Here is a 25,004-nt window from a genome sequence, read left to right on the forward strand (position 1 = left end):
GTTCACGTCCGCGCAGCACGCGTACTTCACTTACGAGATGGAGGCCCTAGGCGTCCTCGAAGCACTCCTTAAATGGGAAGACAAACTGATCGGACGACATTTCAAGATCGTCACTGACCATCGCGCGCTCGTCTTCATACAAGACAAGCGGAAGCTCGCGCCACGACTCAAGCGTTGGACGGAATACCTCAGTCGTTTTGACTTTGAGATTGTGTACGTCCAAGGCTCCAAGAACCTTGTCGCTGATTCATTCTCTCGCTACTTCTCTAGTGAGGGCGCCGACGTGTTACACGAGCCACAGGACTATGTCTCCGCGGACATAAGGATCGATCCCTACGGTGAGACACTTTCTGATGCTCGACTCGCAGAGATCCGAGCTCAGCGTGTTGTTGAACACGTCGAGCCTCGAGTTCGCGAAGCCGAGGAGCTTGCGGCTCACTACCCGCAAGGCCCTGATGCGTCCGACTCGGACGCAGACTCATCATCCGTTCAGGACGACCCAACCGCAATTGATTCCACAATTGCCGGACCACCGCTCGACACGGTTGTCCAGCAAACCCTCGACCTGCAAGATACCGTGCGATCTGGCTATGCCAATGATCGTTTATTCAAGGCCATTATGGACCACCCCGAGGATCACCGTATGTTCCTCGTACATGACGAGTTGCTTTGGTACAAGCCACACCCAGAAACTGAGGTATTATGCATACCTTGTTGGAACATGAGGTCAGGGACGAGCTCGCAAGCTCGGCCGCGATAGTACCTGGCCGAAAATGGATTAGGGAAGGGTATATATACAGGGGTTTTCGATGTACATACCTCACGCGATTGCCCTTCGGGCATCGTCCGCGCCCGGGACACTTGCGCCCGTCGACCGTCGTTCCGCTTGTTCTCACACAATCGCGTCAGCCCACCTGGGGGTTTACTACCAGAAGGCTCTGGGGGCAGCCGAAAGCCCGCCGCTCGCTGCGTTGCCGTACCTCGCGCGTATGCTGTCGCTCGCCGATACTCTGCTGGCCGTTGCCATGCCACAGACTCCCGCCGTCGCCGTCGACCCACCTGCCTAGACGAGGCTGAAGTCGTCTACCCGCCGTTGAATGTTTGAACGCCACACGCGCGCCACCGCCGCCGCACGTCGTACGATCGACCTGTCGAACCGAACCGCCCGGGACAGGGCCGAAGCTGTCCACCGCTGCACCGCCAAACCGTTGTCTTGCCCGCCGCCGAGGGTACCGTCGTCGAACCGCCGAACTGTTGAACTGTCAAACTGCCCGCCGAGGGTACCGAACCACCTGCCGAGGGCACCGCCGAACCGTCTGTCGAGGACACCGTTGATCGAACCGCCGCCGTTGCTGGAGATGTTGAAGAGTTGCCGGATTTGGACAAGGATTGCGCCGCCGTACGTGTACGCCTTACCTTCGCACCTAAGGGTCGCCCGTCGGAGCTCGCATGAGCATGGACTATCGGCCGGATGTCGGAGTGTTGGAATGGGTGTCGGAGCTGGATGACTGCGCCGAGAGGATGAGGATTTGAAATTGGGGGAGTGCTGGATGTTGAACTGCGGGGAGTGCGCGCGAGCACTCGCTTGCTTCGCTCGGGGGAGTGTGTTGGAACATGAGGTCAGGGACGAGCTCGCAAGCTCGGCCGCGATAGTTCCTGGCCGAAAATGGATAAGGGAAGGGTATATATACAGGGGTTTTCGATGTACATACCTCACGCGATTGCCCTTCGGGCATCGTCCGCGCCCGGGACACTCGCGCCCGTCGACCGTCGTTCCGCTTGTTCTCACATACCTCGAGTCAAGGTACGTCGTCGACTACTACCTGAAATTATCCTCGACGAGGCGCATACTGCGCTCGGGCATCTGGGTACCCGACGGACGTCGGACTACGTCCGGCGATGGTACTGGTGGCCCAACATTGGCAAGGACATAGCCGCATTTTGCGCGAGCTGTAGCACCTGTCAGATGTCCAAATTTTCGCGCCAGAAGCCCACTGGACTGCTACATAGCATGCCTATCCCATTGCGACCTTGGCAGTCTGTTGGGATGGATTTCGTCGGCCCATTCCCCTCATCACGAGGCTTGGATTACCTATGGGTAATTATATGCCGACTGACTTCACACCTGCATCTGATTATATAGTGTTTTCTAAAGGGGGTACAGGTTGGGATAGGGTCCGGGTAGCACCACTTTTGCCTACAGAATGTTGGGTTTTACCCTCCAAACAGGTACCAAACCCGATGAAACAGGGGAAAAACAGCGCAGATTCGACGTATTGGAGTAACATGGGTTTGGGTACGGATTTTTTGCCCCAAGATATCCCGACTTTACAGCGATCTATGGTCCGACACGACCCAACATACATAATATTCATGTACAGCGAGCAGACATCTCCGACATCACTGCGACGAGAGCCCTGTGTCCGACAGTGCTACATCGTTCATGATTGATGTAGCCGACAGTGCTGTATCGTTCATGAACGATGTAGCCGACAGTGCTGTATCGCTCATAAACGATGAAGCCGGCAGTTGTAGGATGCATCGTTTACGAACGATGTAACACTGTCGCATACATCTGCAGCTATGCAGATGTATGCGACAGTGTTACATCGTTTGTGAACGATGCATCCTACAACTGTCGGATGCATCGTTCATTAACGATACAGCACCGCCGGCTACAATCGCTGCAGATGTATGCGACAGGTCGGATGCATCGTTCATGAACGATACAGCACCGCCGGCTACAATCGCTGCAGATGTATGCGACAGGTCGGATGCATCGTTCATGAACGATACAGCACCGCCGGCTACAATCGCTGCAGATGTATGCGACAGGTCGGATGCATCGTTCATGATCGATGCCTCCGACAGCACTGCAGTTGTATACGACAGTGTTACGTCGTTCGTGAACGATTTATCCTACAGTGCTACATCGTTCATGGACGATAAAGCCGATAGTGCTGTATCTTTCATGAACGATTCATCCGCAAGTACTGCGTCGTGGTAACCATGTAATAGGGTTAGGGTCCACACAGGGAAAATGGTTGTCTTGAATTCCCTCCCACAATGGGACTTGTCGCAGTGTGTCTGAGGTGGACCACATCGTTCGCAATCGATGCGCCCATTAACATTAGAGTGTCAATAGCTACCATGATTCACCTCAGCTACCAATCGACAGAAACAGTTGAGATATCCAGTCCCATCTCTATTACCGTAGCTTGTGTCGTGACGTCTGACAGTAGTTATTACAGAAACCCATGATGGAGTCGGTTGAGGCTTGCTGAACGCTTGTCATTCGTAAAGACATACCCTCGTCGCAGCATCCATTCAGTCAAGATGTACTGTTCTGGTGAACCCACTGCCAGGTTCCGCATTCAATGGCGTCAACTTGTAAGATCATGCATAGAAACAAACTCCAGTAGTCGTTTTTAAGGCTTCAGGAAAGGCACGTCGGTTGTATCAAACTCTATGTCTTTTTTGTCGCTGATGTATAGGCCATCGGACGCACCTTGTGATTCTCTCAAAATGATGGCCGGTGTGTCAGCGACCTTGCGTCATCATCCACCCATCGGTATGCCGACACAATCACAGGAATCAATTGGAGATCACTGGATGCGAGCCTCGAGGTGCAGCAGGATCTGTCGGACCAACGTCCGGTTTCCCCCGTCGTTGACTTTTAACGACAGTGTGATTGCAACCAGGTCCATATCACTTCACCCCCCACTCTCTCCGAGCTGCTGCCATGGTTGGACCTTGCACTGTCGACTTTGTTCTGGGCATCATGTCCTTACTGGCACCCCCAGGCAATCTATCTCCCCGTCCCCGTCATGAGATCGTGACGGGCAGCCGACTGTTCACCGATCTCCCTCCAGATCCAGAGGCGTGGGATGCCGACACTCTGCAACGCCTCGAAAACACGCTATGGGCACTCTTCGATAGTCCCTTGAACGTGCCAGCCTTTGAGCTGTTCGTTCGCTGCCAAATCCTCGTAAGTCGGGACCTCCGACGATTGTGTCTATCGCAAGACTAAACCATCCGACACACAGACACCCCGATGGATGCGGTCGCTCATGCGTTCGGGACAGCAAAAGAACTTTCCGGTCCTTCTGCTTGCTATGTTTCAGTGGATCACCTACGACCCGGCGGCCATTCCCTGCGACACTCACGATATCACAACATTCTTGATGTCGCACAAGGGATTAAAGCCAGAGGTTATCGACCTGAAAGCCAACCCTCAAGTATATATGCGAGGCCTCGTCAATATCACTCTCCGTTGGATGTGTACGGTGTCCTCTGCATACCTGCGGTGTTGTACTGACATGTATGTTGGCTTTCAGTGAACTCCCGCTTGGCGTGTACGTATCTACGTGTGAATGTCCGTCCCACTTTGCTAATGCGACAATAGCTTTGCCTCGCCTGGGCCGGGTTAAAGACTTGTACACGAGCTTAGGTTCACTTGCTCACATCCGACGTTTTATAGAGGACATTGAGACTGGTATGTGCCCAGATTGTTTTCGAGGTATTCATAACACCTTCAAAACTTATGCTTCCTAGATGACGAGGAGGATAGCGAAACAGATAGTAGCGACGAGATTATGGGCTGAGCGACAATGTCTGTGACTGGTAGCCATGTATCCCCGCCGAAATGTGGTATTTACGTATTTGAGCAGCAGGAAGGTTTGTGCGCTTGTCAACGTTGGATCTGTCCGACTGTCGCCGCACTATCTGTCGGATTGGCATGTGTCGTTTAGAGAGTGTGTCGCCGTAATCGTTATACCTTCAGGAAATCTCAGTAGTTGCTCATAAATCGTGGATCTTCTAAGTCGTTGAAACATAGACAGGGGGGCCCACGGTCTGAAAGCCCCCGACGACGGCCGAGATGTCGGGGAGCTTGAGTAATCATTAACTAATCAGCATGCGGATACGATCATTCGTATCCAGGTTAAATCGGAGCACCCGAGGGTCGGGTCGGAGCCCGTTTCAAAGAACTGTCGGGACAAGATCCGATGGCCCCATCCATGTGTTTTAACGACGAAGAATTCCTGACGACGTCCACATTCATTCCCCCTACATTCTTCGTCCTGGTGTCATGGTTGGCATTTGTGACATATCCCAGCTTCGCTACCTCATCTTTAACTTGACCCCCCGTGGACGCCAATCGCCCCGTTTCCGCAACGACGTCCTGTTAAGCGGCAGTCTGTTCACCGACCCCCCTCCAGCTCCAGAGGCGTGGGATGCGGACGCTCTTCAATGCCTCGAAAGCACACTGTGGGCTGCTTTCAACAGTCCACTGGACTTCCTCAACTTCGAGTTGTTGGTCCGCTGCCACATCCTCGTAAGTCGGAGGTCCGACGATTCTGTCTATCGCAAGACTGAACCGTCCGACACGCAGACACCCCGATGGATGCGGTCGCTCATGCGATCGGAACAGAAAGAAAGCTTCCCTGTCCTGCTGCTTGCCATGTTTCAGTGGATCACCTACGACCCCGCCATTCCCCGCGACACTCACGACATCATGGCATTCTTGATGTCGCACAAGGGACTCAAGCCAGAGGTCATCGCTCCGAACGCTGACCACGTCATATGCCGCCGGGCCGGTGCTGCCATTACTCTGCGCTGGATGTGTACGCTGCCTTAATTTCCATTCTCATGGCTTCGTACTAACATCTGGCGGGATCTCAGTGAATTCACGCCTGGCATGTACGCACCTCCGTCCAAAATTTCGTGCTCACTTGCTAATTCCGTATCAGCATTACCTGACCCAGTCCAGCTTACAGACCTGTACATGCCCTCAGCCATGGAAACGATCGCTCAGATCCGACGTTACGTAGAGGACATGACGTTGGGTATGTCCACGGACAGTGTTCCTCATGATATCCTGAAGCTTACGATGTGTAGACGACGACGAGGACAGCGACATAAACAATGTCGGCGAGTTGATTGACTGAAAGAAATGGGTGGATGAGCTTGCAGTAGTAAACCTTCAAGTCTAAATACCTGGCGCGCTTCTGTCGATGTCGAATTCGCCCCACTTTCCATCTACAATCCGTTGTGTCGGTATGCATCGTTCAAAGACGATACAGCAATTCATCACCATGTCGTTTCACATTCGTAGTACCACCCCGACATACCCTGGAGGATTCCGACACTGAGAGGGGCCACCAGGTGCCCTCCGTTGCCTTAGGCGACACTCCGACGTAGCGCAGCCGCCCGGTCTATCAATTCGACCGCAGATTTTGGGTTGAATCAAGTGACACGCTCTTCCTGAAGGCTCGGGTAACTTACCTGTCATGAAGGTAGACCATGTGATTTTGGAGTGGAACTGTGCCTGAGCACGCCATTTGGTGGTGACGCGTATCTGTCGGAGCGCTGTCCGGCGCGTATCAAGCCTGGATGGAACTAATCAGTGTCGCAAGGTCGGACAATGCGTCATGAGAGTCATTCTCATGTTGAATGGCCATTGTATTCAGCTATGTCGCACAGAACATACATCGCACGACACGCAAACATGACACGTCGGAGTGGAATGAGGAACATCAGAATCATTTGATTGAGTGGATATTGTGTGTGACTTCTCCCGTCAAGACTTTCGATCGTGATCGATCGGGGATCTTTTGATTCAGTAAGCCTCTGATACGTGGATATATGACCGCCTCCACCCTCTGCAGTGAAAACGCACACCTTGGAAGATTGTGTGCTTGTATCAAAGTAGTGTGATTTATTTGCCAGGATCACATTGTTTTATCTACATAGCGAGGGCTTTTTAAGTACCGCACAAGCAGTGAGATCGCATTACAGATTCGTTTCGGATGTGACTGCTCCCGGTCAAGGGAATTTCTAGATCGCTTCTGCACCCGGCCAGTAGTCACATGCCTCAGCCCGGTTCTTGGTAACACTGCCTGCCTCCTGTGTGGCAGGCATGTCCGACAATCACTGGCGTCGTTCCTCTGTTGCACCACGACACTATCTCTTGACGCCGAACTGCCCCCAGCCCCACTGCCCCCCTACTCGCTGCCCCTCACAATGCCTTCTGCCCGTGGCAAAGCCAAAGACACCAGCGAGCGGTCGCGCACCAACAAGCGCGGCAAAAAAGCGCAGAATGCGACAGCGAAGGGAGCACGAAACGTCGCGGGTGGCACTGAGATTCCGCAGGACAGCCGCGCGCGAGACAAGGACATTAGCGAGGAGGAAAGCAAACTCTGGGACTCGATGACCGTTCGTAATTGCTGCTCTCCATCGATTCCATGTTTTCTGAGGGATATTACCTAGACCGAGTGGGACGAAATCAGCCCGGCGAGGCGGCTCGAGTTGGATAGGAGGGCACGCGATGCGTTTCTGGGGACGATGAAGTTCGACATCATCGAGACGAAGACGGATGCTATCGTTCCCCGCTTCGGCATGTACAACGATCGGCCCCTCGACAGGGGAGCCATGTCCCGGCTGAAGGCGAACATCACGAACCGTCACGCTCATGGTTTCCAAACCGACTCTCACCTGATATTCGCCGTGGCCACGCGCGACCTCATTCGCGATCCAGCCCCTGTCGGGAGTGAGCTTCTCGGGTCGGACCTTCCGGAATTCGACCTCCAAGACAGCGTGGAGCCTCGGTCGGTACTCGCGCTTGCTGGACAACACCATATCGGACCGCAAACGAGCTGTACGCGAAATGGAGAAAGGAGCTCAGAGAGCGACGTGGAATGGCGACAGAGGATGACGATGGGTGTCCATAGCGGCATCAGAGGGAGCGAAGTCGTCGAGTGATGATGTCGATCTAGACACCATGGATGATCTCGAACGTCGGATGGAGGAGGTACGATGGTGGGGTGTGCGATTGTACGACCTCAGTAAGCCCGCTATGTTAAGCTGTCCTCATGTCTTCTGACAAATGTCGCCACCGCTACAGAGAAGATTCAGTCGGATGAAGAGCTTGCGGATCATCTGTCGCGCAACGAGTCCAAGGTTCAACACTCGGAGACGGAGGAAGAGTCGCTGGTCCAGAAGTTGAACCGAATCCGCAGCATCCTAGCAGACCTCGGAATGGCAGAGTTCATGAAGAAGCACCAGTCGCTCACCTTGTCGAAGCTGAAGCTGAATATCAACTCGTCGATGTCACGGATCATCATGAACGTCTACATGCTCCTCATGGTCCTCTCGATGACGCGACATGGGTCGCACTTTAGGGCTCAGCCGGAGTTCCGAGTGTCGTGGCTGAAGAACCTCAGCGATGCTCACGGGACGGTACGTATCTGACGCCTATACGAGATCCGTGGCCTCATACAGATCTTCATGTCGCAGCTGCTTTCATGGATCTTCATACGACAGTCTGAACGCATGGCTTTGGTCGACTGCGTCTACACCGGGAGATCTGAGCAGAGAGCCGACGCGACAGATGAGGCATCTCGCGCCGACAACCCCAGCAATGCCGAGAACGTCGGCGACATCGAGGTCGTTCGTGGCGACGCCTGGCCCTCTTTCCAGACAATGAGGAGTGCGTTGGGTACGTCCAAGTCGGTTGCCCCTTACCCCTACACTGCCGAGGAGCTGGCGATACTCGCTCGCAACTTTTCCCTGGGTGAACGACGATTCCAGGGCATATTCCACGACGACGCGATCATGGAAGCCCTCGACGATGCGTATGTAGACGCGTTCCGAGGTGTCGACAACATGTTTATGATGCTTGGAATCGACATGCCCGAGTATTGTTCCGCACTCGCCACCTACCGCATCGCCGTTGTGGCCCTCCTCCGCGAACACTTCCCCGTCGAGGACGCCGAGTTAACCAAGTCCTATCGAGTGCCCAAGGAGCAGCGCAGGCTTTCCATAGCGACTCGAAACTACGACCAGCTGCTCTCTCGGGTGCTCTACAGTTTGTCGGAACGCGATGACGGCGGAAACTTGAAGCCCTTACCATTCCTCACGATCAGCGTCTTCCGGGACCTCCACAGGGCATTCAGCCAGACACCTTTGGCTTTCAAAGAGGTATGTCGCTCACCGGATATGTCACACCGACTCCCTCGCGGACTGCGGCATCGTTTGCGATCGATGTGTACCTCCCGACTATTATCGGAAGCTTTGCTCGTATCGTTCGCGAACGATGCCGGCCCAGCGCCTCGCCGCTGTCTGGCCTGACTTTAATTCACGATGTGTTGTCCCGACGGAATGCTGATGCGCTGCCTGTGTCGCAGGTTGCTGGTTGGTTCGAGGGGCTCCATTGGTACTACCGCGGCTCGAACGCCGCAACGCAAGACTTCAACGACGCGACCAATGCCATCTTCATTGCTGCGAACAGATGGAGGGCGGAAGAATTGAACGCAGCCCAGCATCATACTATCCTGGATAGGGTATGTCATCCACATCCATAACGCAGTATGACAATGTAAGCGCTCACGTCTTTGGTCTTTCTAGATTGCCGACGTATTCATATTGGGAAAGGCGCACCTCATGCCTGACCTCGAGCACAGCATGTCGGACATCACCATCCATAGGCCGACAAACAAGCAGGCGCTCAAGGCGATCGTCGCGTCGGGGGCTGTGTATAAGAACAAACAGCTCATTCTGCCTAAATCCGACTCTGTTGTCGTTAATCCGGCGGCGCTGAGGTTCTGGAACGGCATGGGTGGGCTGTACTCAATCACAACTCATCATAATGCGTTGCTACTCAAGGTCGGGGTTAAGCCCCTCCCGAGGAATGGGTATCCGACGGAGTATCCAGCCAATCCTTTGGGATACCGACTCATTCGCAGTGGCACCTCTAGAGACATCCTCCGAACGGCAACTAGCATGAAGGAAGTCAGGAGCTACGAGTGGCTGTACGCTGCGGCGGTTGTTGAGGATTCCATCATTCGCACCTATCGCACGAGCAAAGTCTTGGGCATCTTGCCCAGCAATCTACGGTTTCTCTTGCGAGAGGCGATGAATATCTACAGCCACGTCGGACAGCCTGACGACGACGACGATCCGTTTGCGACTATGGGGACCTATTTTGCGTTCTGGGACCAGCCCACGGAGCCTGACGACTTCGTAATGAATGAGGAGATCTGGCATAGCGTGACCATCGAGGACATCGTGGAGAAAGTCGGATTGCTGCAGGTAGCGTCCAGCATGCAGCTGGAGCGAAAGCAGCTGTGCGACCTGGTTGCCACGCTCGAGGCCAGCCCCCTTGGAAAGTATCGTGTACCGGATACTGGGAACCCAAAGCGGACTGCACCGCTGTCGAGGGAGTGGTCGTTAGCTATGGATGCAATAGTACAGGTGCGCCACGACACGTCCCCTCACAATGATATGATGACGACGTACTCTTCGTCGGTCGACAGGCAGCCATTCAGACATGCACCAGACGACGTCTCTGGAAGGAAGGAGAATCAGAGAGTTTGCCCTTCGACAGAACAACGGTAGATTACGAGATGCCATCGCTCGTGTCGGAGGTTCACACCCACAGAAAAAGCGTCGGGCCTATATTCAGAGTAAGCCTTCCTCATTCTCGTGACGACCGTCTGGCTCATTTCAGGTGTAGCTTCATGGTGTGCTAGTGATCGATGACGAGGAGGAGAAAGCAAAGGCCAAAAAGAAGTCGGAGGCGTCAGGATCGACTAGCAAGAGAGAGGAGAAGTCCGCGACAAAGCCTACTGTCGCACCAGCGCAGGGATCCAAGTCGACGCTAAGCCCAGTGGCGACAACTCGAAGCCTGAGCCGATGAAGGGAAAGCGCAAGTCGGGGCCTCCCAAGTCGCGTGCCATCATCTTGGACAGTGACGAGGACGCTCCCTATGAACTGGATCCAGAGGTCGACGACACCTTCGACAACGCACTTGCGACGCAGACCTTCATACCCACTCCAGATGACGATGAAATCATGAGCATCCCAGACAGTGAGCATGTTGAAGTACTAGAGGTGAGCGATTTCCCTCTACACTATTGGCAGCTCCACTGACGGACTGCATACCAGACACCGGCGAATGCGCCACAGGCACCCCGTCATGTCGAGACCCGTCCGACAAAGCCACAGCCCCAGGCCGATCTCCCAGTGACGCCTCCACGACGTGAGAACACGTCGGCAGGTGAGTACCATTCCGCTGAGTGCTCATGGGCTTCACGTTACGTGTATCGTTTGCGAACGATGTGTCACCTTTCATACATTTTGTGCGATCCGATTCTCCGACATTACTTACACTGCGCACGATGCCTCTGGTGGCGCTTTCTGCCCATTACTGACTCCGTTGTTACTACAGCGGGACCTCGAGACAAGTCTTCCGGATTTCAGCCACGTAAGATGACGGGTTCATCGGGAACGTTTACGGTGTTGGAGCCAGGCAAGCCAGGTGCTCATTATTATTGCTGGTCTCATCCTTTGGATTTGGTGCGATCGGAGAATGTGGCGTGCATGAACGTACGCGTTGCAGGACTCTACGACTTTGATGCGCCGTCTACTGAGGAGCCTCCCAGTGCGGCTGCCATTGCACGGGTGCTACAGAGCGTGAAGGCGAGGATAATTCCTGTTGAGGGACACCGCCGTGAGCGAGTCCGTCGTACCATGGAATTGCGCATAAGGCTCACGCTTTCTGCTGTATAATCTCCGCGACAGAAACTAAGCTGATGCCTGACCGTCTGTTTGCAGCTCGAAGGCTGCGGAGCCAGAGACGATCGATCTAGACGCTACGACCGACGATGAGCCACCGCGGCCAGTGGAAAGAAAGGTCGTGAAGAACATGAAGCCCAAGGCTGACCTCTCTGCTAATGCCGATGCGAAGCCCTCTGCAGGAGGAGGCAAGAAGGCCCGCGACAGAGTACCTCCTCCAGCGCTGCGTCCGCCACCGCGACTCAGGCGTCGACATCATCGACCGGTCTGTTTTCACGTGATGACGCCGTTTAGCCCGGATAGCTTACACCCTTCAGTAGTTCCCGCCAAACGTCAATCCAATGCGGCGGATGCAGACGGTCGGGCCGAGAAGAAGGCCAAGGTGGCGGCCCCAGCGCCCCCAGGAAGTCGGCCGACACATCGAAGGCGAAGAACGCTGGTTCGGCTTCCAAGAAACCGAGCGCGAAGAAAACACAGGTATGTGGTCGCTTCCATCCATGCCGCCTTCGAAGCTAACCGAGATCAAGGCAAAAGTCTTCAGGATGATTCGGAGGACGAGGATGAATACGGTGCCAAGAAGTTCAATCCCATCGTCAAGGGCGCGACGAAGCCGTCTGGAAGCCGTCCGCGTCCATCAGAGACAAGTGGGCAGAACCTCAAGATGGTTTCAGATGCATAAAGTGCGATGGTGGGAGTAGCACCGGTCGGATCATGTTAGGCCCTGCGTAAATACATTCGTTCATGCAATCTCAATACCTGCCGGCGACGGCACCAGGTCCAGAGCGTCTCGGAAGTCATTGGGATGAAATGATGAGAGTATTTCTGGATGATTGGAGCAAGGCACTATCAGAAGAGCATATGCAGGCCGATGGTTCTACGATCCGTCGCGACGCGACAAGAAGATTTCCATCACTCCGACGTCGGATTTGTCGGACCATGTCGCGATATAACCTAACCTGTACCGTTAGCGTACAGTTAGGTTCCCCCCTCTCTCTTCCAGACCATCTCCTTCTCCTCTTGTTGCCGTTCAGCCGTCGGGGACATCATGTTTGAAGACGATCCCGTTGGTCTACACGACGAGCAAGTCATCCCTTACTTTTGATGTCTCGGCGGTGTACTTATGGATTCCGACAAACACAGCGAGGAGGACGTCGATGACAGGAGTGAGCCTCTGTCTCCCAGCGAGGTGCTCACCGCGTTGGTGGATGCTCCAGATGTGTACGTCCAAGCGGTTGTTTCGTCTGCGAGACACTACGACTAACGTCTCCACGTTCCAGCGTCGTTGCGGAGCAGCACATCAATCGCACTCTCAACGGAACCGAGGGGCCCTTCGACCTCGCCGATGTTCCCGACGCCATCAGCGCTGAGTCCAACATTCAGCAGAGCGACATCTACAACACCATGTTCCAAGGCAACGACCCGATGGACAAGCTTACCGACTGGGAGCACCTCCCGCAAAAGAACCTTCGTCTGTCGGACCTGCGCAGGATCTACGAAACAGGGAACGCCGAACGTGCGATGAGCCTCCTGAGCAAACGCATCAACCTGACGATCGACGACCACTATACCATCGACGCTCGCAGCGAGGACCTCCTGTGGAACATCAGTCAGCATGCTTTGGACTTCTTCGCAGCGTCGTCGCTTTACCCCGGGCTCGACGCTGGCATTCCGAACGTGCTCATCGACCACAATTGGATGGGTAAGATTGATCTGCTGAAGACGTTCTTCGCGTTCAAGGCGAAGTACTTCGACCCTGGCTTCAACTTGCACGGCCGGATGCTGTATATCGGACGCGTCGGTACGCAGGATCTGTGGCTTGCGTTGCGTCCCCGAGAGCACTTCGAGGTCGATCCGACTGTCGAGGACGAGAGGCTCGAGGCGCTGGAGCGCAAATACGGGAAGAACGGCCTGGACACGCGCCTTCTTCCGCATCACGCGGAGATCATGATCCTATTCCTCTGCAAAATGCTGTCGCTCATCAACACCAAGGACATCACCGTTTCGAGGGACTACGGCGACAGCAACGCCCGCAGAGACCCCACAAGCTACACGCAAGGGCGTGTACGAACGCTTGTGAGTGTCGTTCAGCGGCCATACGTCGTCCACAGATACTGACTACGTTTCGCTCCACCCTATCTCGCGCACATGTCGCTCACCGTCTCACGTCACTCCTGCATTGATCGCGAACGATGTGGCCTCTACGCCGCCAGCCTGCACCTCACCATCGACCTCAATCTCGAAGAGTTCAGGGAGCTTTCTGGGCTCATTCACGACAACTGGGCGCGTTGGGTCGATTGCGCGCCCAAGGCGTGGAAGAAGGACGGGTTTATCACCGAGCACGAGCCATCTCTATCGTTTGTCGCTACGGCCAGAACGTCGCGCTCGCACGCGACAACATGCAGGCGACGGAGGAGTTGAACTGGCTTCGCGACCGCGACTACACCAAGATTCGGTATGTCGCATTCGCGATAGCATCTCACATTGAGTACGCAATACACTTTATTATGTGCTGTATCAACCTGACATCCGCCACCAGGTGCAGCGAGGTTGACGAATGGGTACCCCGCCCTGTCCGCGACGTCGGGCGAGGGCCCCCCTGTACCTATCCCATAACCCCCGTGACCGCGCGCTCGTGACCGACCTTGACAACCTTCCTCTTCGCGACGACGAGGGACGCGAGATCAGAGTTTACGACTCGCGAGGCATGCGTGTCCCTCGCTTCCAGGTCGCTGACCCTCAGCGGTTGAAGAAGTGCGACGTCAAGATGAACCTTCGCACGGCGAACGACATGTTCCAGCCTGCGTACGGCGACACCCTCCGCATGGAGGACTACGATGTACGTAGACGCGGTAACAGGCGGAGACGTGGTGCGCCCCGTCGTGGTGGTGACGACGACGACGACGACGACGACGACGACGACGACGACGACGACAACCCGTTTGCACCAGCCGATGTCGACTCGGACGACGAGGAGAATGATCGTCGCCGATGGCAGGACGTCGAGGGCATCTTTCGTGGAGCCGGGGCCAGTGCGCCTGTCGTGTCGGTGTATCCCCAGGCGTTCATTCGCCACATTGGTAACATCCAGGCCACCGCGACTCCGACATCGCTCGATCCCTTCGTCGACGCGATCAATCGCAAGGCCCGCCTGGACCTCAGTCGCAGTCACCTCGAACAGGACGATGTCGCGCCCGGCCCTGCCTCGCCGGCCCTGCCAGTCGGAGCTCAAGCATTGATATCGGTAGCGATGGACTCCCACCGCCTCTTGACCTTGGCAATCGAGACGTCGTGGAACCCAATGATGACGACGAGAATCGCGGCGGCGACGACGATGACGACACCGACTTTTCGGAACACAACCCAACCACCGTCGCTATTCAGCCCATCTCCTTCCAAGCATACGGTCTTATCTCGCATCGCGTTCGCCCGAGTGCCGGACAGCATGAGACTACGCACGGTATCTGTGGTATGGCGCTCGCTGGAGCGTACGCAGCCAAGGGCCCGACTCGTCGCGTGTTTCAAAACATCTACAACAAGGTCGCCAACGGCATGCCGCACGACCGCTACAATAGCAGGATCCTTGAGGCCAACGCTCCTCGCGCGCTGCGATTTGAGTCGGTGTACCAAGTTGACATGCATGCGTTTGCGGAGTCGAAGCGAAACGGACGGTGAGTGTCGACAGCTTCCTCATGTCGCTACTTTGCTGAATGCGTAGCACACAGCGACCTCTATCGCGACATCCTCTACGTCCTCGCGACTGCGGTGAAGCACCCGTCCGTCTTTGAAGAGCTGCAGTCTCACCTCGTCGTATTCAAGGGAGAGGTCAGTCGACTATTTGCTAACCGACGGCTGAAGGAACGTGCTGACAATCCATGTCCTCAGGTCTCACCTGCGTACACGGCGTGGACGACGTATGGGGTGACTTCAATCATCGAGAAGATTTGGGATATGAACAAGGAGAAGGTGGAGGCAGTCATCGCAGACATGGAGGGCATTCATCTCGACAGTGACCTTCCCTCCCCGGCTGACGTCGAGATCATGGCGCTCTGGGAGCGTATTCTCGCCTACGCTCACACCGGAAACGCGAAGGTTCTTGTCCCTGCGCTGATGCGTCGGGCACAAATACTGCGGGCTCTGCTCTCGAACGGCCTCCCGACTGTCGATCAGGGCGTCATGAAGATCATCCCAAACCGTGGGGCTCCGGTAGTCATCCAACCGAGGCACTGGCCGATGAAGGCCGGAACCCTGGAGCCTGCGAACGCGTCGCGCAGGGCCCAGATATTGACATACGGTGAACCGCACTTTAACGTGAGTGTCGATTTTCTGTCTGCGCCATAGCGAGGCTGTCTTTCCGAGACTTTCCTGCGCTCTTTAAGGCGCTGCGACGCTGCGTGCTGCGTTTCGCTGCCTTCTCGCTTATCCTTGCATCGATCATGAACGATGGTGCTCTCCATTTGTGTCGCACGGAAACGTAGACATGCACACGCTGACCATTCCTCATCTTAGATGGTATTCACCCGTCTCCGCATCGCGCTGGCATCGTTTCACCTCGCCGACAATCGGTACACGACGCTCACTGGTCCGATGCGACACGCGGTCATCATCGCGGAGATCTTCTTCCGGCTGTATCTGGACGACGTCAAGCAGATGGTCGTCCGTGCGGTAAGGCCAACCTGTCGATCATCACCCGCCAGCGTGAAGCCTCCCAGTCGACGCTTGGTGGCGGTCTCGACGACATCACGGAGGAGGAGCATCGGACGCGCCTGAAGGCGCTCGACAAATGGAAAGCGTCGCCCATGCCTCTGACGTACAAGACGGCGACGATATCTGCGCTACTCCTCCGGGCGATCACCGACGACGCCTCTCGTATCGGCGACGGACTCCCTAACCCGACAAACCAGCAGATGAGCCTCCGCGAGTTTGTCGTTGGTCTTTATCGCATGGGCAAGCCGACGAACCCCGACAAACTGGCATCTCCGATGACCTCTGGGGATCTGCGTCGAGCGTTCTGAGGGTCGCTATCGCAGCAATGATCGCGCATGCTCCGCGGGAGTGGTCCGAAGACACGACGAGCTCCGCGCTGAAGCGGACGCGCCAGGAGGAGCTCGAGACCTGGGTGTGCAAGGCCCTCGCACGTGCAATCGAAGAGCTGCAGATACACTTTGTCCCCGCGAAGACTGCCGGAGCAGCAGGGCGACCGAGCCGCTGGGCTTCTGCATATTCGTGGGAGTCGCTGGGCAAGCCTGACGGCGGTAACGAGCGGTTCAAGGCCACCGACGTCACTATAGGCCTCTCTACCGCGCAGAAGAACAACCGGTCTGCTTTGGAGGCTACGCGTCGCGCATCTCATCAGCACGCCCGCACGCCCTGGTCGGCCTGCTCGCTCACTATCCAGAACTACGGCGACTTCCTAACCGGGAGATCCTCCCCGACGAGTTCAACATCTCGGAGTCTATTCTTACCTTCAGCACTGACCCGGAGGACGATTATGTGTCGAAACATATCGCTGGGTGCGTCGCAACTGGTCGCCGAGCAACCCTATCCACCGCCTTGCGCTCTTTGCCGGCTTCATGGTGTCGAAGATCCTTCCCAAGGTGTTCCACGACCTCGGTGAGGATGCGGCTGTCATGACCGGGATGTCGGCCGCCGACACGATGCGTATCCTGCGGAACTTGACCTGGGTCGCGAAGGACGGAAAGTCGGCCGATGGGGCGGGCGGCAGGATGTCCGCGCGGAGAGGAACGTCGGACGGGCCTCGGTACCTTGTTCAGTTTGTGGTGACTATGCTCGGCCTCATCGAACGCGACGCGCCCCTCCGCAAGCGCATCGACCAGTACGGTCTCTCGGCACGCCCTGGACCAAGAAGCACGGTCAGAAGGCGATCGGACATCTGCTTTACATACGCCTTGGGCTTGCGAGCTTCGACGGCGGTCGGAAGGCGTTCAAGAGCGCACGATACCTCCAGGACTGGCGCTTTCACGACAACGCGACGTTGATCAAGATGTGGGACACGTACAAGAAGCTGCTCGTTACCTACCCCTACGGACCTTCGACGTCGCTATGAACATGGTCGGGGCGAAGATGGCCCTCGAGCTTGCGGGGGAGGGGAAGAAGCTCTGCACGGCTCGTCCGGGCGTCGCCGCTGAGATGAAGATCGGCTACGACACCGTCCCTGGTGAGGACGACGAGGAGTTCGACTGGGGAAACGGCCCCCGAATTATTTCAGCGGGGAGTACGGAAGCGACGGCACCAGGACGCGTTCGCGGACGATGGATTTGAGGCGGGCCCTTCCAATGTCGTCAGGCGTCGCTAGTCTGTATATGCAGTGCGATTGTCGGTGCTATACCTCCGTGATACGTCTGACCGTATATTTCTGTAACTACCTACCACACGTTCAATTGATATGACGAGATCCAATGATCCACTCACTCCCACATGTCGCATGTCCTGTATCGTTTGCAATCGATGCGGTACAGTGTTCACGTGTCAGAACCGTCGCGGTGCTCACAGTATTAGCACATGAGTTGCGAAGTATGAGTATGTCTGGAACTATACAAATATGACACGGATGAGATTCTCCCAAGGATACAGCCTACGTCTGATGTGGGCTGCGTCATCTCTTGCCAACGTCTGACCCATTCATAGATGCAATGTCAAACTGTCATCGACTTGCCTCCCAAATGGGGCGGTTTGACGTGCCAATGAACATTATGCCTGTCTATATTCACAGCTCGTGCACATTACGTCTTGTCCTACTCTGTAACCGGCATGGAAAGCACATATGCGCATCGATGTTGTCTCTCTATGGTTCTTTCTTTCGCTTCAACTTCCGACAACCTCCGGGAGCACACCAAGCACAGAGAGCGGCGTCATATCAACGTAGCCTGACACTCAGGGCCGCTTTAAAATGAGTGTTTCCATTAAGTTCGCGACGTGCACACGCGCGATACAACAAGACGCGAAGCGGGAATTCCTTTTCCGACAATGCAGTCGAGGCTGGTCGTTGTAAACACATTCACTGTCGTCGCCAGCAGCTAGCGGCAATCTCATCTTCGAAACTGTTACTGCGTCTGTGATACGATTGGCTATACTAAACTATGTAGATTGCACTTGTGCCACGTCAAATGAGTCGCTCGATAGTCTAGACGACAGGACTCCACAGGATTACGACAAATGTCGCACACCGATCGACAGATTCATTGGCTTCGCGAGAGTACCAAAGTTAGCGAACGATGGCAACGAAATGGATCTCCGAGTGCATGACTTACGGTAATCACAGCCCATGGCGAGTCACTGCGCCCGCCTTCAAGTCGCACGACGAGCCACTGATGAGCCTCGCGACGGGAGATTGCGACTCGGGCCCGCTTCTCGTTCTCGGCGATACAGTCGGGCGGCGGACTCGCGACGCCCTTTCCGCTTGTGAGCTTTCTGGATCCTCCGCAGCCGCACTCTGTTTTCGGCTATGTCGGTCGAGTAGAAGGACTCCACTCGTTCCAGCTTGACTATCTCGTCAGCGACGTTGGCCCACTCCTCTTCGGTTAGCGACTGATGTTTGCGGCGCAATCCGTCGATCTTCTCAATAGTTCCCCGCGCATCTCCTGATACAGTCCGATGAGCTTCTCCACGACGTCGGCATCACCGTGTTCGCCTTCGATGCCTGTCGCCCATGTTATTAGTATGTCCACTTTGGCAGGATAAGTACGCGCTCCAACACGCGCACTTCCGAATTCAGCCTCACCATCCGTGCGCTCGGTGCCATCCTCATGGCCACGCCTCGACTGATAACCCACAGCACTGGAATTGGCCACCACCCACCATCGCGATCCAGGCCAGCGACTGTCTCCGCCCTCGAGCAGCTCAGGCCAATTGATCTCCACCCATTTTCGCGCATCGTCGGAGGTTACCTCGCTCTCCACAAGCCCGGCAAACTGCTTGAGTCGGCGAGTGATCCACGCTGGCTGTGGAAAACACCCCAAAGCGATTCCATGGTGGGTCCCATACACGTCCTACTCTCTTTGAATGAGACCCCAGATGATATTAGGTAGCGAGTCACGTACCAGTACCTCCCTCAGACGTTCAACGATGGTCACACAGATCTTGTCGTGCCTAGCCTCCTGACCTTCCGCCAAGCGAAAGTAGCACTCAATCATTGCGATCGAGGAGTCATCACTCGACATTTTGCTTGCGATCGGCGCCATCGCAATCGGAGGGGCGAGATAAACCTGAGTGGGAATGGTGGGAGGTGACGGAGGGTGGAAGGGCCACGTATCCACCGAGTACATCCCCGCGCCGTGTGTGCCTCGTGACCATCGGCAAACTCGCGTAGTGTGTGTCACCCCATCAGACAACTGTCACAGTATCACGAACTGCACAGACGCCCCAACTGTACGCGCGTTCTCTGAGAAACACGTATTCGCTTCCGGTGTGCCGTATCGATTATAAACGATGCGAGCATACAATCTTTGCGCTGTGACCGAATGGTATGTCGATTCGCCCCACGCTGTCGCACTTGGAGCAATGGCTTCGGCACGACTCGTTGAGAAGCTTCTGCTTCTGTGTCGACGACAAACGGTAGGATATCCCAAATGTTCCCCGCGACGTTACTGGCAAAGACATCAGGTCAACTTGTCTATGTCGACAACCGGTCTAGTCTGCGCCCCTTCACATACACACTCACTGCATGGTCAATTTCACTGGCTATGTTCACACCCACGACATCCATGCTTGCGACACAATTGAGAATAGATCTGTGATGCGTGTGAGTTGAGACCAGGCTTTACGATTATTGATACAGCTACAGATACACTCGATCGGATGAAAACAACTCTAACACTGCAGACGGCTTCGTTAATACACGCATAACCGTTCCGCCATACATCCTTCATTACATCTTGGCAGGGACATCTGTATCGGGGTGGTGCAATCCTCAGTTGCGTTCAAGATTCCTCACATCGTCTCACTCACCCATATTCCTACATCGCTCCAAGACCCACCAATAAGACTGGCTAGGTGGCCGAACGCCTCGGCTCTGGCCCCGCCTCTTGCACTCGCCGCGCCACCCTAAGCTGCTTTCTGTGGAGGTCGAGATCGACGCCTAATCGGCGGTGTTGGTGTTGCAACGTCTTGATCTGCGTGTCAACGGTGCTTCGCTGACGCGTGAGGAACTGGATGAGGGCTTCCAGCGCCTCGATCGAAAGGCCCTCGTGTGTTTCGTCGGTGTCTAATCCCGTCAGGCTAGTGTCGGATCCGCTGTTTGACATTGGTACCTCCTCGCTGCTGAGGTCGGTATCGTGCCAGCCATGCGTGTCGCATGCGAACGTGACGTGGCGGTTAGATCTCGTGTCCCTGGCCTCGGATGGTGCAGCCCCGATGTCGGAAGCAACCATTGAAGCCACTTTCGATGAGCGTAGTATCCCCCCTTTGGTACCCTTCGGCCCCTCTTCCATCTTGGCACGCTTCCTCCTCGGAGCGCCAGTTGTCGACGTCGGAAGCCGGTGCTTCTCAGGCAGAGCTTCTGGCGACTTGAATGAGAGCCTCCTTTGGCCAGGCGTGTCGTCCTTGTCACTCTCGTCATCCGTTATGTCATGCGTCGACCTAGCTACCCATTGAGCGCCTTGCTGCTTCCCCATCGATGGAGGTATTCGCAGCATGAGCCGCTCTTGTCGTTCGACGGTAGGCATGACCGTCCCAGTTCGGTTGTCGGAGGCGTCGGACGGTGAAGAGGCCTCTGTTTTCATTAGGAAGCTGATTAGTGAACGATCGCAAGGATGGTTTTCACTGAGATGTCACTCACTGCGTTTCTTCGATCCAGTCAGGGATAACCCGTTGAAGTAACATCCCTTACCAGCCCGCTTGCATGTGCCACAGGTAAAGGAGCCCTTCTCTATAACACAGTCCCTCACGGTCCTCTTCGCTGACCTGCAGTAGTCGCACTGTGTGCACTGTGATCAGTTGAATACCCCTACTGGACGTGCAATGCAACGCGTACCTGCCTAAGATCTTGCCGGCGCATCGTCGTCTGTGGCACATTGATCTCCTTCAACGCGTGCGCGACATCAGTGTTGCCCTTGTTATTTGCGCCTTGTAGCGGCGAGTGCGACAAGGCTCGTCTTCGGTCTCATGGCCTTCCCTGGTGTCCTCCCGCTGTTCCACCTCGAAGGACCTTCTCCATAGTTTCTTACGTTCCACACTTGATCCTCAGTTCCGTCTGCGCCACTCCTCTCTGCTCCTATATCCGTATTACTAGCTCGATCTCCGCGTCCCCTCCCCGGCCAACGACTCTCATTGTCGCCGAGAAGCTCGGCCATTCCTCGTGAGCCCACTGTCTTGCGTCTTTGTTGAATTTCCTCCCTTTCACGAGCGCCGCGAGCACGTTGAGCTCATACACATCCAAGTCGGCTCCGACTTCTTGCCATCGTATATTCCGGATGCGACTCCGTATGCAGTCTGCGTGATTACGTTCAGCCATTCTCCGTCCATGGGGAATAACGAGGACGTACCAGATTCCTATGTAGTGCTTGTAACAGCGACTTCGCCTTGGTAAAGCCCTTGAGATCGCCCTTCGTTCCAGTCAGGAACCACCATTCTAGGACGTCGATCAGCCCGTCGCCGGACGGGATCGTGCTTGTCGACTTCGGCATGTGAGACGTTCAGTCGCGACAGTTTACGGTCTGTCTTAATACGCTGGTGAGTCGTCAGATTGTGAGAGATCCGAGATCGGTCTGCAGCCACACCAACACTTGCCGCCTCGTGGCTATGGACCGTGCGCGTCAATCAACGCAGTGCGATAGGCTCATTATTCCCACAGCGTGGTAACATTCGCGCGAGCTCAAACGACCCTTACATCCGGCTGTGATGGGCTGCATCGTTTGCGAACGATGCATCCCAATCGATCGAAATGTGATCCTGTCACCTATGATTGATAATTGGGCTGCATCGTTTACAAACGATGCAGGCCATGTCATCTTACCATAACGCTCGCTGTTATTGACGGTTCTGGCGACGCAGTATGCGGGTGTACATAGAGCGGCATGCATTAGGACATCGAATACTTAACAAATGACTACGAACGCGGGCAACGGAGGAACAGGACACGGAGACGACGATCCAAGTAATGATACATTTCGTACAGCAAACATCGACGTCGCCGGCAACTACCGCCGAGAGTCAGGTCGCGAAACGTAGATGACGCTGAAGCATCACGCACCTTCACTGAGCGCGAGGATGCTTGGAGGGTGCCCGGCCACGGACAGGACGACTTGGCGCAGGTTGATCCGCAACAGCGGCAAGACGACTTGGGCCTGGCTGTGTCTCCTGTGCCGCATTGCGTAAATCCCGCAGTCGCTTCTTGGCCTCTTGCAGGTTTTGTGTAAGCAAGGCGTGTGTCGCCTGCAGGGCAATCACCTGACCGGAAAGCGTGTCGCGCTCCCTTTCGATGTGCCTGACGACATACTCCAGCGATGCAATGTCGGGCGGTTCCCCACTCAACGATCCTACCAACCCGCTGTCGGACCCACCATCAGATTGGACATCTTCATCGACGTTTAGGGCGCCGAATCCCGACACCTGGGTCTCGCTACCAGGCGACCCGTGACGGACCGGTCCCCCAGTCTCTACGTCAGACGACGGAGTCACGACCGTCTGCGACGACGATCGTGTCGACGCCAATGTCGACGAGCGAAGCCTCTTGCCCTCACCGGTGGGCGCAGGTTTGTCGTCAGGCTTCGCCCGCTTCCTGCGCGGCGCGTCTCCCACTGAGTCCGTCAGTTCGCGTTTGGGACGCAGACTCCTCGTCTCCTTGGTTGAGACCACCGTCGTAGAAGCCGTGTCTTCTTCATCTACATCGACCACGGTGGCGGTCGACTGCGATCGTCGCGCCCGATGAACCGGCTTGGCCTTTGCAGCCGCGGTCGACGTGCGACGCGTCGCTCGGCTGGCGGGAACAACTTGCACTTCCTCCGGGGCCTTTCTCTTACCCTTAGTTCTGGACGCGGCGGGGACGTTCACGGCTGGCTGCGGTGTTGTCGCTTCTGAGGATGGTTGACCGTCAGATGTGCTCCGCTGTCCGGGCCCGAAACCCGACCATTGCACTTACTTTTGCTCTGCGTTCCGGTTAGGGAGTATCCGTTGTAGTAACACCCCTTTCCTGCGGTTTTACAAGTACCACATGCTACCGCGCCCTTCTCCAACACGCACGGTCTCACGGCCCTCGTAGCCGTCCGACAGTAGTCGCACTACACTTCGATTAACTCGACACCAACAGTCCGCACTTTTCCGAACACACACCTTTTTGAGCTGCTTGCGGTACTGCTCTGCCTTCGTCTTATTTCCTTCCTTTGCCGACTCAGCGAGGATCGACGCGCGTTTGGTCTTCGCCTGCTCAGATTTCCGAGGCGGAGACTGCACCTCATCCTCCCCGACGTTTTCATCATCGTCCTGCTCTAGCTCGTCCTGCTCAGCTTCGTCCTCGTCTTCTCCTCCATTCCCCGGCACTCCGTCGTCCTCGCTGCCAGACTGACCTTCGTCGTTGTCCTCGTTGTCGAGCTGGTCGCCTGCCATTGGATCGTCGACATCGTGGTTCACGTCCTTCCACAGTCGGCTCCCGGGCCACCTACTGTAGCCACCATGCAGGAGTTCCGGCCATTCCCGCTTGACCCACGCGAGTGTGCTTTGTTGAACGATTTCCCCTTGACCACCTCCATGAGATCGTTCAGCCGCAAAGACGCCCACATAGGCTCGAGCGTCCTCCCCGTCGGAAGGCCGATGAGAGCACCATATCTGAGCTGCGTGCAGAGTGTCAGGTCGCCGACCAATAAGGATTGGACAGCATGACGCACCAGCAATTCTCGGATCTCCTCCACCACATCTTGGGTCGCGTCGGCGGACCGCGGTCCACAGAGTTCGCTTGGTCGAACCAAAGGTCCAAGTTTCCCTCCATCTGTTCCTTGCGCGACAGTGGTTTGGCGGGCACCTTCGACATGGCTAGACGGCAGTGGGTGTAGATCAGGACGTAGTTGACCGAGTTGAGATTGGGAGCCTGTGAACCGACGAACGCCACGCCAGCACCGTGTTGATCACGGCTCGCCTGGCAGGCGCCTCGTGCCGGTCATGTGTGACCGGACGACAATCAAACTGATCAATCGCCGCTTACAAAGAGAGACTGATACGTCGCGCCTTCCAAAAGGCGTGCCGTTTGATCGCGCGGTGCCACATCGTTCGCAAACGATGCAGCCCTGGGCCTCCGCGGCCCATCGGTATGGGGAAGGTCGCATACCACAGCCCAGTGCGTTGTCGATCGATGTGGGTCACGGGATCCATTTTCCTGTTGTGCTCACTGTGCCTCCAACACGCCAGCGATGAAGATTCGACGCGCCAGTCTGTATTACAACGCGATAATGTGCATGTAGTACACCTTTTGGATTTGGGTATCT

The 25,004-nt window shown here is 55.8% G+C and overlaps 6 protein-coding genes across 6 annotated transcripts; 5 read left to right on the top strand and 1 right to left on the bottom strand.

Annotated features, from left to right (window-relative positions):
- Positions 1–577: 577 nt before the first annotated feature.
- B0H18DRAFT_859962 (uncharacterized protein) lies at positions 578–1,912 on the top strand (the record flags this gene model as incomplete). The annotated part of the gene is made up of 2 exons (XM_048039698.1): positions 578–713; positions 1,800–1,912. Coding segments are annotated over 2 exons (249 nt in total), but the record flags the coding sequence as incomplete, so codon positions are not given.
- A 1,830-nt stretch (positions 1,913–3,742) lies between these two features.
- B0H18DRAFT_955312 (uncharacterized protein) lies at positions 3,743–5,948 on the top strand (the record flags this gene model as incomplete). Its single annotated transcript, XM_048042346.1, has 10 exons — positions 3,743–3,988; positions 4,047–4,281; positions 4,338–4,355; positions 4,406–4,495; positions 4,628–4,754; positions 4,942–5,020; positions 5,117–5,335; positions 5,393–5,624; positions 5,751–5,846; positions 5,899–5,948. The coding sequence occupies 10 exons, from the start codon at positions 3,743–3,745 to the stop codon at positions 5,946–5,948; spliced, it is 1,392 nt and encodes a 463-aa protein (XP_047892836.1).
- Positions 5,949–7,023: 1,075 nt separating this feature from the next.
- B0H18DRAFT_955313 (uncharacterized protein) lies at positions 7,024–12,253 on the top strand (the record flags this gene model as incomplete). Its single annotated transcript, XM_048042347.1, has 16 exons — positions 7,024–7,215; positions 7,270–7,657; positions 7,731–7,844; positions 7,904–8,238; positions 8,281–8,979; positions 9,186–9,341; positions 9,368–9,376; positions 9,406–10,251; positions 10,314–10,463; positions 10,514–10,608; positions 10,638–10,890; positions 10,945–11,056; positions 11,228–11,517; positions 11,621–11,839; positions 11,895–12,051; positions 12,087–12,253. 16 exons carry the CDS (start codon positions 7,024–7,026, stop codon positions 12,251–12,253), a joined length of 4,182 nt encoding a protein of 1,393 aa, XP_047892837.1.
- Positions 12,254–12,694: 441 nt separating this feature from the next.
- On the top strand, positions 12,695–17,853 carry B0H18DRAFT_1119715 (uncharacterized protein; the record flags this gene model as incomplete). Its single annotated transcript, XM_048033974.1, has 13 exons — positions 12,695–12,792; positions 12,852–13,647; positions 13,947–14,026; positions 14,164–14,815; positions 14,887–15,242; positions 15,297–15,396; positions 15,457–15,882; positions 16,081–16,236; positions 16,284–16,572; positions 16,602–16,910; positions 16,970–17,084; positions 17,108–17,444; positions 17,494–17,853. The coding sequence occupies 13 exons, from the start codon at positions 12,695–12,697 to the stop codon at positions 17,851–17,853; spliced, it is 4,074 nt and encodes a 1,357-aa protein (XP_047892838.1).
- Positions 17,854–18,806: 953 nt separating this feature from the next.
- B0H18DRAFT_955315 (uncharacterized protein) lies at positions 18,807–19,820 on the top strand (the record flags this gene model as incomplete). The annotated part of the gene is made up of 5 exons (XM_048042348.1): positions 18,807–18,993; positions 19,089–19,111; positions 19,158–19,249; positions 19,274–19,562; positions 19,620–19,820. 5 exons carry the CDS (start codon positions 18,807–18,809, stop codon positions 19,818–19,820), a joined length of 792 nt encoding a protein of 263 aa, XP_047892839.1.
- A 759-nt stretch (positions 19,821–20,579) lies between these two features.
- Positions 20,580–24,553, bottom strand: B0H18DRAFT_1119717 (uncharacterized protein; the record flags this gene model as incomplete). The annotated part of the gene is made up of 10 exons (XM_048033975.1): positions 20,580–21,301; positions 21,368–21,506; positions 21,563–21,654; positions 21,960–22,020; positions 22,074–22,205; positions 22,825–23,603; positions 23,669–23,807; positions 23,860–24,269; positions 24,304–24,356; positions 24,411–24,553. 10 exons carry the CDS (start codon positions 24,551–24,553, stop codon positions 20,580–20,582), a joined length of 2,670 nt encoding a protein of 889 aa, XP_047892840.1.
- Between the last annotated feature and the right edge of the window lie 451 nt (positions 24,554–25,004).

This window comes from Fomitopsis serialis (genome assembly GCF_022376445.1).
Source record: "Fomitopsis serialis strain Sig1Antser10 chromosome Unknown B0H18scaffold_38, whole genome shotgun sequence".
Classification (NCBI taxonomy): domain Eukaryota; kingdom Fungi; phylum Basidiomycota; class Agaricomycetes; order Polyporales; family Fomitopsidaceae; genus Fomitopsis; species Fomitopsis serialis.